Source organism: Vidua chalybeata, chromosome 3 (assembly GCF_026979565.1).
Source record: "Vidua chalybeata isolate OUT-0048 chromosome 3, bVidCha1 merged haplotype, whole genome shotgun sequence".
Taxonomy (NCBI): Eukaryota; Metazoa; Chordata; class Aves; order Passeriformes; family Viduidae; genus Vidua; species Vidua chalybeata.
The window spans coordinates 90359142-90374488 of record NC_071532.1 but is presented as its reverse complement, the minus strand read 5'-3'; the positions used below and the strand labels follow the sequence as shown (position 1 = coordinate 90374488).

The following is a 15347-nucleotide window of genomic DNA, read 5'->3' as shown; positions in this document are numbered from 1 at the left end:
TGCTTTCTAACAAGTGGGAAACATAATGTTTATCTATATATTCATATAATATTTGCAGTCTAGTCCACAGCTGTACCTTCTACCTATTATCTCTGAATTTTCAGGCTTACAAACTTCAGTGCTGAAGTAGTATGTTAGGATGAGAGCCATGCAGCATGCTAGCTTTTGTAAGTTCTTCAGCAATGCTGACAAATCTGCCTCTTCAAGGGGGATTTCTTTTAAGTTTTCCATTCCTCCATTTGTCTCCTTCAGGCTGAAGAGGCTGATTGAACTTACTCTAGGAGGCTAATTAATAAAGACTGAGGCACCTGATGAAACTCTGGGTTTGCAAAGTTCCAAAGATCCAAGAGATGCCCCTCTCTGTTGTAGACACAAATGCAAGATGTAAGACTGTGTCTTCTAAATCAGTTGGCAACGTTTTGCCTCTCTAGCCCTATAACAATAGTAACAGTGGAGGAAGACCATCTTACTTTGCCCCCACCCTGGCTTTCAGCTAAAGCTGTGTAGAAGCCCATGAAATTACAGGTGGAGCAGGAGGTTCTTGCATTAAAGTATGTAAAGGGTTATTAAAGAAATGATGGTTAACTAAGTTTCTTAGTATTAAATAAGCCGCTTAGTATTGTAAATCAAAGAATATGGTACATTTTCAAAAGCAAATACTGTAGTATGTAAAGGACAGTATTAAACAGTCACTAAAGGTACTAGTTGTCATATTGTGAAGGTTGGAAGTGGGTCTAACCCATTTCTGTGGCTCTAGCGTAACTTCCGTTCTAAGCAATACATACATGATAGCTTAGGAATCAAGTAAACTTTATTGTTTTACTTGGTAAATTTGAGGTGAGATGCAAATTGCTGTATTTTCTCATAATTAACAAGAAAAAAGGAGCAGTAACAATAATTGTCCGTAAAAGAAACGCCATCCCCAACTTTAGTCTCTCTGACAAAGTATCAAAGATATTCTAAAGGTTATGCTGTTAAATTCTATATATATAAAGTGGGTATGCAAATAAAAAGAACTGGAAACTGGCAATTCAAGAATCTTCAAGCTCATTTCCTATATGTACACTTGAAGAAATAAAAAACAAAAAAAGAAAGAAAAAAAGGAAATTAAACACTTGCTGTCAGTAATTGATGGAAAAAAATCTCCTATTTTGCTGTTTGGACTAGTCAAAGACGACAAATTTATGGTCATGTTAATAACAAACAAAGCACAGGAAAATATATCTTGAATGCTAGCAAGAGACTGGTTCTGTAAGCCACTATTTATCCCATTTTTTACTGATAACATCTTTGAGAAAGTGAATTCTCTATTCCAATTTTGTATTGTAGATCTGTACAAGAAAATTGCATCTTCTTTCTTGATTTTGTTCAACTTCATACCTATATCACCAATTTGGTATTGGCAGAATGATGCAGAAATGGTTTCTATAACACAGTTTTTAAACACATGCAATAGCGTCCCTTCAAATCCCTTCACAGAAATTTACCTACAGGAACTACAACAATAAGCTGCATAATTATATCATCCAGAGTAGTGTGGAAAGTTTACCTGGTAACATACTAATCTGAAAGTAAGGAAGTATGTTCTTTTGAGTCCTGCCAGTTTTCTTTTGCTTAGCAAATAATCGTTGATAGACAGAAACAAGCACTTCTCACCATAAGTAAAAACAGATGCATTACTTAAGAAAGGAATGTAGGATTCAGAGTCAGAATAATTTCTTGAGTACTTCAGAATCCAACACTGTTCAATATATTTGTCCTTATCCATTGTGCGCAGATGGCTTTGAATGGCAGCATGTCAAAGTATCATTTTGTATTTGACAAATGACATTCATACAGCAATAATTATAACCTTTCAGGGTATCAATACAAGGGAAAATGAATCTCAGTTAAACGTATCCAAAGATACTGCATTTCCATCAGCAGTGCATCCCCCTCCTAGTCTTCTGGGATGGTTCAGGATGAAGGTCTGGTAATGGGTTTAAATGTTGACTCCTGACACAGATTTTTATTTGCTAGTCTTTTGATCTGCTAATAAGCTACAAATAAATTACCTGTATTCCAGATGCTATCATCAATTTGATCATACATTGTTTTCCACTGTTTGTAACAGGAAAGAATAAGAAAATATGACCTGTTTCTTTTACACTATTGCTGTGGACGGTCATATCTCCTGAGTCATAGGATCCGGTCAATATATTAAGAAGCAAATTCAAGTCAGCATTCAGTTATTTCAGTGTCTTAATATCTGAAAAACATGCCATTCCTAGAGTACAAGTGCTGTGATCCAAATGGTAAAGCTGCCATTTGTTCAGATAGAAATAGTTAAACTGTTGAACCTAAGGGATTGCCTGTCTTTTAGGAATACCTGAAAACCTGGTGTTGTATATTGAAAGTTCTAAAGTATTATAGCCAACATATATGTTTATATTTTAAATTTCCAGTCTCGTATCTCACTTGCATACCAACCTGCTATCATCTATAGTTAATTGAAAATTTTATTATTGAGAGCTTTACACTCCCTGCTCACACACACATTAGAAAAAAATCTTACACTTCAGTATACAAATTGATCCCAAGACAGGAAAAGTCAAAGAGGAAAGTTCATTTCAGGTATATTGCAGCACAGCTGATCTAGTGTTTTGGCCTGTGCTTTGAAGTATCACTTACTGGCTTACTGCTAAACCGTGGATTAGGTGGAATAAGGGTTTGTTCCAGCTTGTCATCTGAATGCTTAAACATAAACTGCTTTTCAAACTACGTTCTCCAATTTTACGTATGGCACATACAGTAGTGGCATAATGCATTATTAAAGTTCAGATTAAAAAAGATGTGTTTTCACAAAGAAGCAATTTGTAGTAACTGTAGAAAAAAAGGTTTTCTTCCTATGCAGGAGCAGATCAGAAAAGAGCCTGGACATATCTAACTCATTTTCTTCCCATTGTGTTTGTCCATTAAGCAGATGAAGCACACACTTCCCATGCTGTTCCATTCATACAGCCCAGTGTTCATTCAGAAACAGAACATTTCCTTTAGTTGATGGATTAAAGGCAGGAGAGGGGGAGGTGTGTAAAAATGTTTGGGGATGTGCAATATTTCAGGAACAATGTTTAAAGGTTAATTCACACTAGAAGTTTATCATGTATATTTTACACAACTTCAAAACAAAACAATTCTGCCTCTTAAATGAACACAAATAGCTTTTAAAGAGAAAGACCCAATGAAGGTTTTTGTGCAATTGCTGAGAAGCTAACTGTCAGGTTATTTGTAAAAGCAATCTTGTATTACGCATTCAATACACTAAAAAAAAATAAGCAAATACAATTTCTTCACCCCACTTTAACTGACCTTGCACTACATTTTGGGAGGTTGAAATGTGAACCTAAGATTGTGTATTAGTGATCTTAAAAAAAAAAAAAAGCAAGTAAACTCTGTAAACAACTTTTAAAGTTATTGTTTGCTTTTTATCTTCACTTGCAGACCAGGTGTCTCTAGCAAAGTAAATCTGAGGAAAAGCTACTTTTTGTTGGAGGCTCTTTGTGAACAAAACAGATGACATAGAGAGCAGGTGTTAAAATAGTGAAAAAGGCAAACAGTAGATATTTTACAGGATGTTTAGCTGTGGAAGAGCTAGAAAAAAAAACAGGCTGTTCTAAAGCATCTTATTTAGAAGCCTTTGCTCAAATACAAGAAACATTTCTCTGTCTTGTAAATCAGAATCTATCTTTTGATCCCCCAAAGAATGGGTTAGAGATACTTATCCTGTTCCACTTGGCACTGAGTTCCCAGGGACTGACAGGAAAAAGCATAGTTTTTACTAAATAAGGATGCTTACTGGTTTCTGTTTACCTGATGCCACTTACCATACTGTGTTTGTCTACTTAAGTGGTATTTAAGACTGAAGGGTTGGGTGATTTACTATTTATGTTAGGAAATTGCTTAGCAGCTGGGTAGATTAGACTGTTCTCCTTTGTGTGTTTTTCATCCTATATTGCACTTCTGTTAATTATGGTCTTAGCATTACAATAGTGAGCATTTTAAATTAGTAAGTAGAAAGGTAAGTAAATGGAGGAAAGTAAGTTTACCTGTTAAAAAAAAAAAAAAAAAAACTACTCAACTGGCATTATTTGTGTCTCTAAATTAAGCATCCTAAACTATAAAGAGAGATTTAGAATTCCACACTGGAGCCTTCAAGTGTATGCATTTTGGATTTAAGCTTCAAGGCTCATTTCCAAGTTGATGAAAACCCTGTGCTGTTTGTTTTGGAATGGGAAGTTTAGCACTCACAAATTTGCCAGCAGGTTTTCATTGGTTGTATCACAGGAGTTCTGTAACTTTGATGAGAGTAGTGACTCCTAATGCAAAATTGTTTTGTAACTATGTATGAAACGGCTATTCTTTGTAAAAAACTGAATTCTCTCTATTCGCAACACAGATTTCTTTCGCTATGAAGAAACCATAATGGCATCACTGGAACACCTATTTGGAAATACAGTGCCAAATCCTTAAAATATTTATTGCTTAGAAGACAGGCATGTTGGTACAACACATAAAGGCTCATAAATTTACTATGTGATTAGACTATACTATAACACTTTTCCAGGTAGTAGTGAAATAAAGGTTTTTTAAATCAAAATCTGTTGAACTGCAGAGCATTTTAAATCAAATGGATTTCTATAAAAATGTGAAATAGTGATTAGGTTTATTCTCCAGTAATAATAAAAATATATGCTGCGATTTTTCCCCACTCCTTCAGGTACAAATGTTGCCACTTTGGCAATAAACATGTCAATTTTCCTTTAGTTCCAGTGCTATTGCATTGAGAAGCTCTGTGGTATCTGTAACACCTTTTCCAGATTATTTTTCCCTTGAATCTTGTACATTTCACTGAAAATGTTACAGGATGCAAAGGATATCCACTAAAGAATTTTCTTGAAATTCTGTCACTTCACTAGGCTAATTTCACTGCAAGTCTGACTTGCAGCCTTTGCGAGAACTACAGTTCTTTTCAGTGGGGTTTAATAGGTTAATTTCTGCATTCAAGTTTTGAAATCACATTTCAGATAACATTTTTCAGGCTGCTTGTCTCATGTCAGAAACTTCACACATGCCCACAGTCCATCTGTGTATGTAATTTGTCCAAGCAACTCAAATGTAATGACAAACTTTAAAGCACAGTCTCTGCAGAACTGCGCAGTTCAGTCTTCCTTGCCAGTTAGTATTATGTCCCCAGACTGCAAAGCAACTTTTTCATTGAAAGGTAATTCAGAAATTTAGCTTAGACAATGCACTCTGTGAATTTAGGCACTGTTCAAGAAAAAAAAAAGTCACACTGAAAGAGATAACAGGATGTTAAGTTTTTGGGATAGAAATGATATCACCCTACCTTCATTAGCCACTGAGTGTTGTTTTCCATGATGTTCTCAAGTAGCTGCAGTCTTTGAACTGAATCATCATAGTCCAGAGGTGCGTCCCTCTGCACCGCGTTGGACACGTACGGAGTGGAGGAGCGGCAGTTGTCCGCCTCGGGCAGAAGGAAGGTGTAGCTGCACGACCCGTGCTGAACCTGGTACTGCTTCTTGCCTATCGTCTCCATGCTCTTACTGAAGGAGTTGTATCCTGAAGCTAAGAATATGCCGCAGCCCAAAAAGAAGCAGGCGGCCAGCTGCATTTTAATCCCTGCGGTAACTCGGCGGACCTAGAGAGCCTGGATGCGCTGGCCAGAGCCCGGCCCTAGCTAACCTGCGGCGCAGCCGAGCGCTCCGCTGCCATGTGCCGTCAGGCGAGGGCTGGGCTTGCCTGCCTGCCCCGGGCGGGCCGGGGAGGTGCGGCCGCTCCCGCCGTGCCCGCAGCTGTCAGGCGCGGGAAGCAGCTGCGGCCGCCCCGCCTGGCCCGCTGCCTTCCTGCGCCGCTCCCCGCCGAGCCCCCGCGCCTCGCCAGCCCAGTCCCTCGCTCCCCTGCCCTTATAGCGGGAGTTGGTAAGAGCAGGCACACGTGTGGAGCGGAGCCGCTCCTCCCTCCCGGGCTCGCCAGGGCCGGGGGGCAGCGCGCAGCGGCTGGCGGGAGCGGGGCTGCGAGAGGAAACCCCAGGGAGGAGCCGGCAGCGGCAGGACCCCTGCGAATTCCTGCAGCACGGCTCTAATTAAGCGTTTCCTAGACAGAGCAATCAGTTCCGATAGCCTCCAACTATGCTAGTAAATTATTTGCGATGGTAATAATTTTTAAGCTCTTTACCCTCGACCACCCCCACTAAATATACACACAGACACACACACACAGACACACACACACACACGCGCGTCCCTGGGCCTGTTTGTTCTTAATTTCTTTTCTTTAAAATGTGCTGAACCAGGATGTAATTTAGTTGGTGTTTAATGCACTGTGGAACTACGGAGAAAGACACTGTCCCATGCATAATACAAAAGTGGGCTTGGGTACATCCTTACAAAGAGAACATGATGGGCAGTAATTAGAGGTTTTCAGTTGAACACAGAATTTGTATTTTACTGAATCTCTGAGATGAACACTCATTTTTAGGCACATCTTTCAAGAGTTAAGCGTTTACAAGCTTTTTATTTATTATTTTAAAAGCACTTTTTTTTCTTTATGTCATGGCTAACTTTGGAAGTGCTAATGTTGCTAAAAGAGTTATAAATCACAAGTTAGCGAGGAATGGGAGAGGAAAAACCATCCAGAGGCAGTGGCAGTAAGACACGGCTCAGGAAGTGGCTGAGAAGGAATTACCCTGTTAGCTCTCCCTAGCCCAATTCTGTGCCCTTGGGAGTGGGAAATACCCATAAAAGGGGAGGGAAATTCTAATAAAGTACTTGAAATTTATATGTAAGAGTAAAAAGGACTACTTCCCAATTCCGATGGTCTCTGCAATGATCGGTTATTTTGAAAAAGTGGAAAATTACTAGCCTTACCCTGGGAAAGAGTCCATGCCACTGAAATTTTGGAAAAGTTTACCTCTCTGTAAGGAGAATTTGTCTTCTTGAAACCAGCGTGATGGGATACTGACTCCTGAAGACAAACTGCCTGAGATTTTGGCTAGGTCTGGATCTGAAAACTATAGATTTTTCTTAAATAAAATAAACAAAGGGAATGCTGTGCTAGTCAAATTAACATGAATTACTGACCAAAGTTTCTCATATTCAAGAAAATCCCAGCATGTCTCAGAATCTCTTAAGACAGACTCTTATATAACTTCCTTTGTCTCATAGAGTGTATTAATGTGGCTTTACTTTTTTATATCATGGAAGTTCTGTTCAGGGTTTGTCAAAAGTAGCAGCTAAAATTCATATCTTAGATTGTTGGAAGCTGCTGATATTTCTTTACATAGTTAGCTCTGGAAAGGAAAATCTTTAGAATTTAATTCTGGCAAATTCCAGAAAGATTCTGATTATATTTGGACTGTGATGAGTGAAACCAATTTGTTGGATATTTTTCTGTGGAGTATTCATGTGCCACTGTTCATCCTTCTAACCAGAGGAAACAGAGTAATATGTTTGGAACAGTCAAGATTATTTGCAACAAAATGTATGTATTTGGAGGGTTTGGTGTATGAAGTATGCATTCCCCATCCCTTCCATTTTGTCTTGCAATATCCAAGCAGATAAATATGACAGCTACTTGCACTGATAACAAAGTTTCAGACTTGTTGTATACTGATTTCTAATTTTCAATGAATTGAAGTCTCAAAAGAATGTTTAATTCCATGTGAATAACAGTCTTTGCAAGACACTTGACCAACCTACTATTATCCAATGAAGACAGCAAATAGTATTAGATTAATGCATTAGACTGTGTGAAGCATTTCTATCTAACCAGACATTCCAATCCAGTATTTTCTGTTATTTGGGTACTTTAATTAATCTGCTAAGTTAAATGAGAATTTCCCATTGCAACTTGTCCTTAAATTAGTCTGTTCCCTGTTTTCCTTGCACAGCTAGCCCCAAAAAATAAAGGGCCATATCATACTAGTAATCCTTCCTTTCACCACCACTACTCAATAGAGTAGTGCTAAAAATTAGATTGCTTCAGCCCTGGAAATATCTGTCTCTTAGTGAAGAAGAACTGGAGGATAATCTTTATTTTTCTGATTATAGTTTCATGGGTTTTTTTTTTTAATTCTTTAATTATATATTAAATGAAAATATAAGACTGAGCAGTGTAGTCTTTTAGAAATTTTCTTTTTACTTATTAGAGCTGTACTAAAGGAACTGAACACATATAAAAGACATGATGTAAGGGAGAATCTGCTGAGAGTTCATTAGACAGGATCTCCATGAGAGGCTTGATTAAATCAGTAGGTTTTGAATGGCTAAAAAGCTTGCCATCTGTATGCTACCCTAATGAGTCACAGCACCGTTGTAATCTGGCAGCTCAGTTTTGGTGGGTTTTGGAGGAGAGATGAATTTCTCTAAAGGTTTGAACTCGAGTCTGTTTTCCTTTATGAAAGGCCAAAGCATGACCCTGGGAGGCCCTTGTTGCTGTAATGAGGCCAGGAGCAAAACTGAATTTGGAGACTGCCTAGAAAGCCTTGCTGTATCCTGGGCCTCCACTAGGGAGAACTGTGGTTGTAGGAATACTGGAAAGAGAAACAAGTTCACCTTTTACTGTGATTTAAGCTGGGCTTTGCTTTTGTGTCTTGTTTTGTTGTTGTTGTTGTTGTTGTTGTTGTTGTGAATGAATGAATGAGTAAATGGCCAGTTGCTATGGCAGCTGTCTGCAGTTTGGGGAAAAGGTAAGGAAAGCACAGGTATTATTCTGAGAAGTGACAACAAACTCCTAATGGAAGACTCTTACCAGCACAGCAGGCACCACCACTTCGTTTCTACTCACTGTACTTCTCATCTAGGTCTTGGAGTAACATCTGAGGTGCAGCATGGTAAAGTTTTCCCCAAGCTTTCATTGATAAGCCCAGGCTGTAGGGGCAGTAACTGAAATACAAACCCCCTCCCACACGTAACTGAGAGAGGGTTTTGCTGTTTCCCAGTCTGGGTCCAGTGGACTCATATTGCTTTAATGAGGTGCTTTTTCCCACTGTCCAGGAAAGTTAGAGATTGTTCACCTTGCCAACGAAATAAATACACATCCCTTTAACCCTTCGCTGCAGCTTAGTGCCGTATTTGGTGCATCTTTTGGAGCAGTAGATTGTGATCCTTCACCCTTTCTATCCTTTTGGGAGCAGCTTTCCCAGCTGTGGAGGAGGAAGTGGTCTTCTCTGCCTCTCCAGAGAGTCAAAGCCAGTCAGAGTTCAGGGGAAAAGAAAGTAGTAACAGCTAAATTTAGAAAACTGGTGTGAAAAGTAAGGCAAGTTAAATCCATTTTTGTCCTTGAAATCTGAGGAAGAGGAAGGAAGATGCCTGCACACAGCCTTTTTACTGAGCCTTAGAGGCATTTTAACAAGTCTGCTTGAAAGGGAGGGCTTATTCTGAGAACTGAATGACTGAGAAGATCTGTCCCCTGTCAGTTATGAGAACGACCATTTCTTTGTTAGACATGTTGAAGTAGGGAGGAATTTAAATAATTTGGCATGGAGTCTTATAAATGTCAGAAACTAAGTAAAAAGTTATAATTCAGGCTAGTCACATCCTCTCAGTATTTCTTTCATGTTTGTTGTTCTCTTCATCTTTCATTTCTGCTGTCGATATGGAGTGTTGTATTTACATTCATGATACATTTTTCCTGTAAACTAAAATATAGCTTTCAGCCTGTGAGTTCCTGCTTGCTTTAGAGCTGAGTGTATACAGTATATGCCATAAAATACCAAATAGTGGATTGGTATATTTAAAGTACAGATTAGATCTTTCCCTTTTTAGAAAGAAGATACCCACTCTACAGAACTCACCTTATAAGCAGAGCTGAAATGTGTATTTTGTCAAAACTAAACATTTAGAACATTTTGCCAGATGTGTGCAGGCAATTTCCTTTCCTGGGAAACAGTAAATTCCCTTACTCAGCCAATCGTGGGTTTCTTCCATACAGCAGATGACTAGGCTGCTTTGAGAGAGATGCCTGAATTCTACTAGCATTATCTTTCCAACTTCCATTTTACTTACAGCTGCACAGCTTCTGTTTGACAGGCAGATACAGAGATCTTGTGAGATCTCTGATAGAAAAGGAAGCATATAAACTTAAGAAATATAAGAAAATGTTGACTTAGCTTTAGTTTGCTATCTGCAAACTTTGCCACCTAAAACTTTCAAGATGTTGATTTAGTAGATAAATTCTCAGTTCAGCAGTGTACTTATTTTAGGAAGGGAGAACTACATCATAAAATATGTGCAAACTAAAGGCAAGACCATGTAAACAAGTAGGCTTTGGTGCTGCATTCTTACAGGGATATTTGATCTACGTATGTAAATGAAAATGCTGTAATGTAACTTTAAAATCAAATCTGAGATGAAAAATCATCTGAAACATGGAATAAATTAATATATTATTTTATATATTCCTGGTATTTATATTCCTCACATTTTGACACTCAATGTTAAGTTCCCACCTTTGGTTCCTAGTACTTTAATATTAGTTTGTGATAGTTCCATTTGCTGTCTTCAAAATATTTTCCTTCACTGTAAGTAGTTTAGCATTTTTCTCAGGAACAAATGTCAACAAGGACAAGACTCATGAACTTGTAACTTAAAAAACAGGGAACAGTATCTAGGACCCTATTGGATTTTAGGCTGCTGAAAATCTTGTCTATTTTTACATCTTACATTCTTTTTCAAAGAGAGGAGTGATAGGTTATTATGTTTTCCTATAAGCCAAACATCCAGACCCATAGTTCAGATTTTTAGCACTTTAAAATTAATGATAATATCTTACCAATCATTCCTACTTTCCCCACATTTGCTCATTATCTTTTTTATTCCATCTGAGCTTCTGCACCAGTCTCTCATGACTTCTTTGAGAAAGTCTCAGGATTCCACTCACTTTCTCAGCTGCAGTTTATTTCTAATCACTCAGAACATCTGGTGTAACATCTTGTGAATTCATAATCAACTTTATGTTCCATCTCTGACGTTCCATCACGTCTCCTTTGAGTGCCCTTCCTTACAAGGGAGGGCATTTGCCCAATAGTTCTCAGATTGTACTTCTGCTGAAGGGACAAGAGGTCAATAATCTGATCTACTGAAAATTTCACTTACCACTCTGTCTTGGTGACTCAGTCTGTTTTTTCCCATCTTGCCTTGTAACATCCAATCCATCATTTCAGTACACAGTATTTCTCCTAGATGTCACAGCACCAGTGGAAGCATAATGCAGCCAAAACCAGACTTTGTGTATTCCATTGAAAATTCTTCCATTCTCCCTTTTTCTCTTTAAGAATTGACACTGCCACCATCCTTCAATGCATTTAAATCTATAATCTGCAAGTTATGTTTTCTTTATGTCTATGATGTTTTATTCTCTCCCTTTCTTGATGCTATGCTTTCATTAATGCATCTAAGGACCCCTGTCTTGGTCCTTTTCATTAACATACTGAATTTTGTAACATAATCTCTCTGGCTCCTCCATGATGTTTGAAACGTGACTTGCTTATGAAACTTATTATATTAGTTCTGCCTCTGTAAATTGCATTCAACTTTGCTATCATAAGGATGGTTAGACAACCATCAGAGCTTCACACAATTACATTACCTACTTAATTGCTTCAAATTTGGAAGATCTAAATTCAACACCTCTCCTACCAATATGTCAACTTCATTGCTTTCTTTGTAGCCACTGGCTGGATTGGTTTTCCTGGACTGTCTTGGGTTAAACTTGGGATAACTTTTCTCAGATAATCAGATATTTAATTTGATCATATTTTCAAATTATAGACTTATTTTGGTGTCCCACTTTTTTTAATGTAACACTATATTAACATTAAAAGACATTATCTGTATATACATAATTATATCTGTATATATGTATGTGCTTAGTATGTTGATGCCACTGTACCTAAAATATAATTGGTTATGTTAATTTAGCTTGGGACTTTATGATATCACATCCTGAGTAATAACAATAACATGAATTAATAGTGTTTTTTTTATTCTTGTTGTTATCACTTGCACATTCCAAAACCTTGTTAAATACAAAATGCTTCTTAATTTCTGCTGTTTCATTACTTTTATAGTGATTTCCTTTTTCAGTCCAAATTTGTAATTGATATCTAAAGTAGAATTCACAAGTATCTATTGAACTCTAGTCTATACAAATGATGTAGGCACATATCTAATACTCTTACTGTGCATTAATGAAATTCCTGTTTGTAGGACAGATGGTAGTGTCTTTCACTGTAAACATTTTCTAATAATGAATGTTATTTTAATCTTTGAAAGATGAGTCATACAGAAGTAGGAAGTGAGTCCCAGGATTATGAAGAATAGTTGCTACATGTCCTTCCTCCTTAACATTTTTATATAGTTTGGCTATAGTGCCCAAAGGCTGTGCTGATTCTCTTCAGAGTTATGTGATGACAGCAAACTTGAGCTGGTAGCAAGAGTAAATTACATCTTAAACTTAAATAGCATGAGTTCAAAACTAACATGGAAATTACAGCTAATGTTAAGGATCTTACAATTGCACTGCTGAATATCTGACAATGTTAAGTGCTGTGGCCTGTCTATCTCCCATACTGGGAAAAGCATAATAAAGCACTTGTTTGAACAGGTTATCATTGGTTGAAACTGAATGAAATAACCTGTGTGCTAATGTGTAGAAAAGCCTTTAAAACCTGTTTTAAAAATTGTTCCCATAGCACTTGTGTATTTACTCTTTACTGTTGAATTGTAAGTTAAAAACGTAACAGATGTTCTTACTCTGCATGCTTATATACTGTTTCTGTGCTTTGAAAAATGTCTTTTAAATTACAGTTTTGTGCATTTGGACAATTTAAAACTAAAATCTTTACGTAAGGTTTTGACTTTTGTTGTATTATGTGAATGCTGTATTATGTTGATGTGAAAAGGCAACAGACTCTGAAAGAATCCAGAAGACTTTCGGAAAATGAGAAGTCTGCCTTACTGACATCCTAAAGAAAAATGCATATGCCGTTTGTTTAAAGGAATGTATTTTTAAAAGTGTAAGCAGTTGACAGTAAGATAGCCTTACAAATCACCCAGTGCCTGTAATTCAAATCCTTTCTCTTGTAAGCAGTCACTCAAGTTAGCGGAAGGTTCTCTCATCTGGTAATAGCATACTTATTTCATAATAACAGCATGTCACACTTCCGAAGAGCATGTTCAAGTTAAGATCTGAATTCAAAGATAAACTGGTGTCAAAGAGGGAATGAAAAGGAAGTGAAAAACTGTGTAAGAGGAATAAACAACACTTTCAGAGAGGGAGAGGACATTTACGGCAACAGCAAGGTTCCTGACATCTGTTTCCCTCAAGAAAAAAATACGGTACATGCACTAACCTTTTTATGGGGAGTGCAAGAAAAATATTTGCAGCATGTTTTCATATATTCATATTTGTTGAACTGTATTATGGATGTGTAATTTGAAGTGGACAGAGCAACTGCAAACTATTTTTGCACTCCATAAAGATAAATATTTTCTTTTTTTCAGTACTAATAAACATGTTTCAGTAATAGCTCTCAAAAATATTGCCCACCCTCTTGCTGATTTTGCCACAAAAACTGGGCATTCTTTTTGTTGTTGGTTTTACTGCTGTGCAAGCAAAGGAATTAAAGTGGGTTTTTTCTCCCTGGTTAGTGAGGCATCAGAATCCATGATGGGACAGCACAAAGATTAGCTGCATACAGATACCATGATTAGGGGCTTCTTTGAGTTTGGGCTCCTTGCCTCTGTACAACTTATTGCTCTGTAAATATTGACCTAAGTACCTCAGTGGCTGAGTAATATTCTGTTCTTTATCTCTCCAAATAAATCCTTTGCTGGAAAGATAATCCTCCATCTCCAGTGGAATATGCAGACAAGACCAAATTTCTTATAAGTATCCTATCATTAAAGTGGTATGTTTTCTTCCCAACACAAACCAATTAGAAAGTCCTTTTACTGGACCTTTGTCTAAATCTAAATTGTTACTTGAGTAATTTCCCTACACAGAAAATTCAAATCTTTAAAAATCTTTAATCTGTCTCACTATAAATATATGTACAGGAAATTTGGAGATGACATTGGTGATGTCTATATTGTTTGAATATGCATCCACATTCAGGCTAGCCACAGCCAAAGTAACTTTTATTTAAAAATCAAATAGTTCAATCTTAGCTTATTAGCTGGAGGCTAAGCTTGATTATAGAACATCTTGCTTGTATTTTTATGCTCTTACTTGATTTTTATGTCAATATTTTCAGTCAAATCTATTATCAAATTCTATTATAAGTAACTAATAAAGCTTCATCTTTGGTTTTAAATTATGCATTCTGATTTGTTACTGCTTCAGCATTGTGGCTTGAGCTCTAATATCAATGCCCAGTGAATAGAATTTGTCTTGAACATAAATAACTTTATTTCTAGTTCATTAAATTAGTGATCAGCTGATGTTCTTCTACTAATTTCTGCTTTTCTTTCCCTGTTCACCCACTTGAGTATAATTTTTAGGAAGCAAAATCCATGCATTCAAATATTTACTAGATGATGTCCTGAAATGACGTCTCCTAACTCAGCCAGCTTAGAATATTTTCTTCTTGCATTAATGAAGATTGTATCCTTGTGTATGGTGTTAAGGTGCCCTTCTTTGATTAAATGTATATATCAGGTCAACCAAGATTTACTTGTGGAGTCAGTGAAATTTCTCTCTGTTGATCACAAGGAGATTCTTGGGTAACAAGTTCAGATGAGAGCAGCAGAAGTTAGGTGAAATGAATGTCATGAAACTTATGGAAATAAGTAATGGTTATTTGACATTTCATATGTGTTTCATTGTCTCATCTTAAAGCGCTGTTGTTAGTATATTATCTGTATTTTTTATTTTATTACAGTTATCAGACTTCTGTATCCAAACTGTGTTTTTTTGCCTATCTTCTCTTTTGGTAATGGATTCACTTGGGCAGTGAATTGATTAAAAAAAAAAAAAAAAACAGGCCAGTAAGAAATTTGGTCTAAATAGATTGTTCACCCTGGAAACATAATTCTTTTACACTGTAGGCACATTTTGCAAGGCTAAGAGCACTATACCTTTGCTAAATGCCTGTCAAAATGTTTAAGCAGGGACTGTTCTGGAACCCCAGTGCAGCCCACAGTGAGGAAGGATGGACTAGCAATGGACTGAGTTTTCAGCCAGCTGGGAAGTATTCCAGGCAGCACTACAGCATGCAGGGAAACTGTAGGGAGTCATGGCCTAAAATTTGTTTTAATTTCATACAGAGTATAAAGATATATCTTCTG

The 15347-nt window shown here is 37.2% G+C and overlaps 2 protein-coding genes across 2 annotated transcripts in view; one reads left to right on the top strand and one right to left on the bottom strand.

Annotated features, from left to right (window-relative positions):
- Positions 1-5830, bottom strand: part of ANGPT2 (angiopoietin 2) — a 42368-nt gene extending 36538 nt beyond the window's left edge. The window contains exon 1 of the mRNA XM_053937903.1: positions 5387-5830. Coding sequence (XP_053793878.1) covers positions 5387-5671 — 285 coding nt within the window. The 5' untranslated portion in view covers positions 5672-5830. The remainder of the gene's footprint in view (positions 1-5386) is intronic.
- MCPH1 (microcephalin 1) overlaps positions 1-15347 on the top strand; it is a 124999-nt gene that overhangs the window by 83542 nt on the left and 26110 nt on the right. The window lies entirely within an intron of this gene.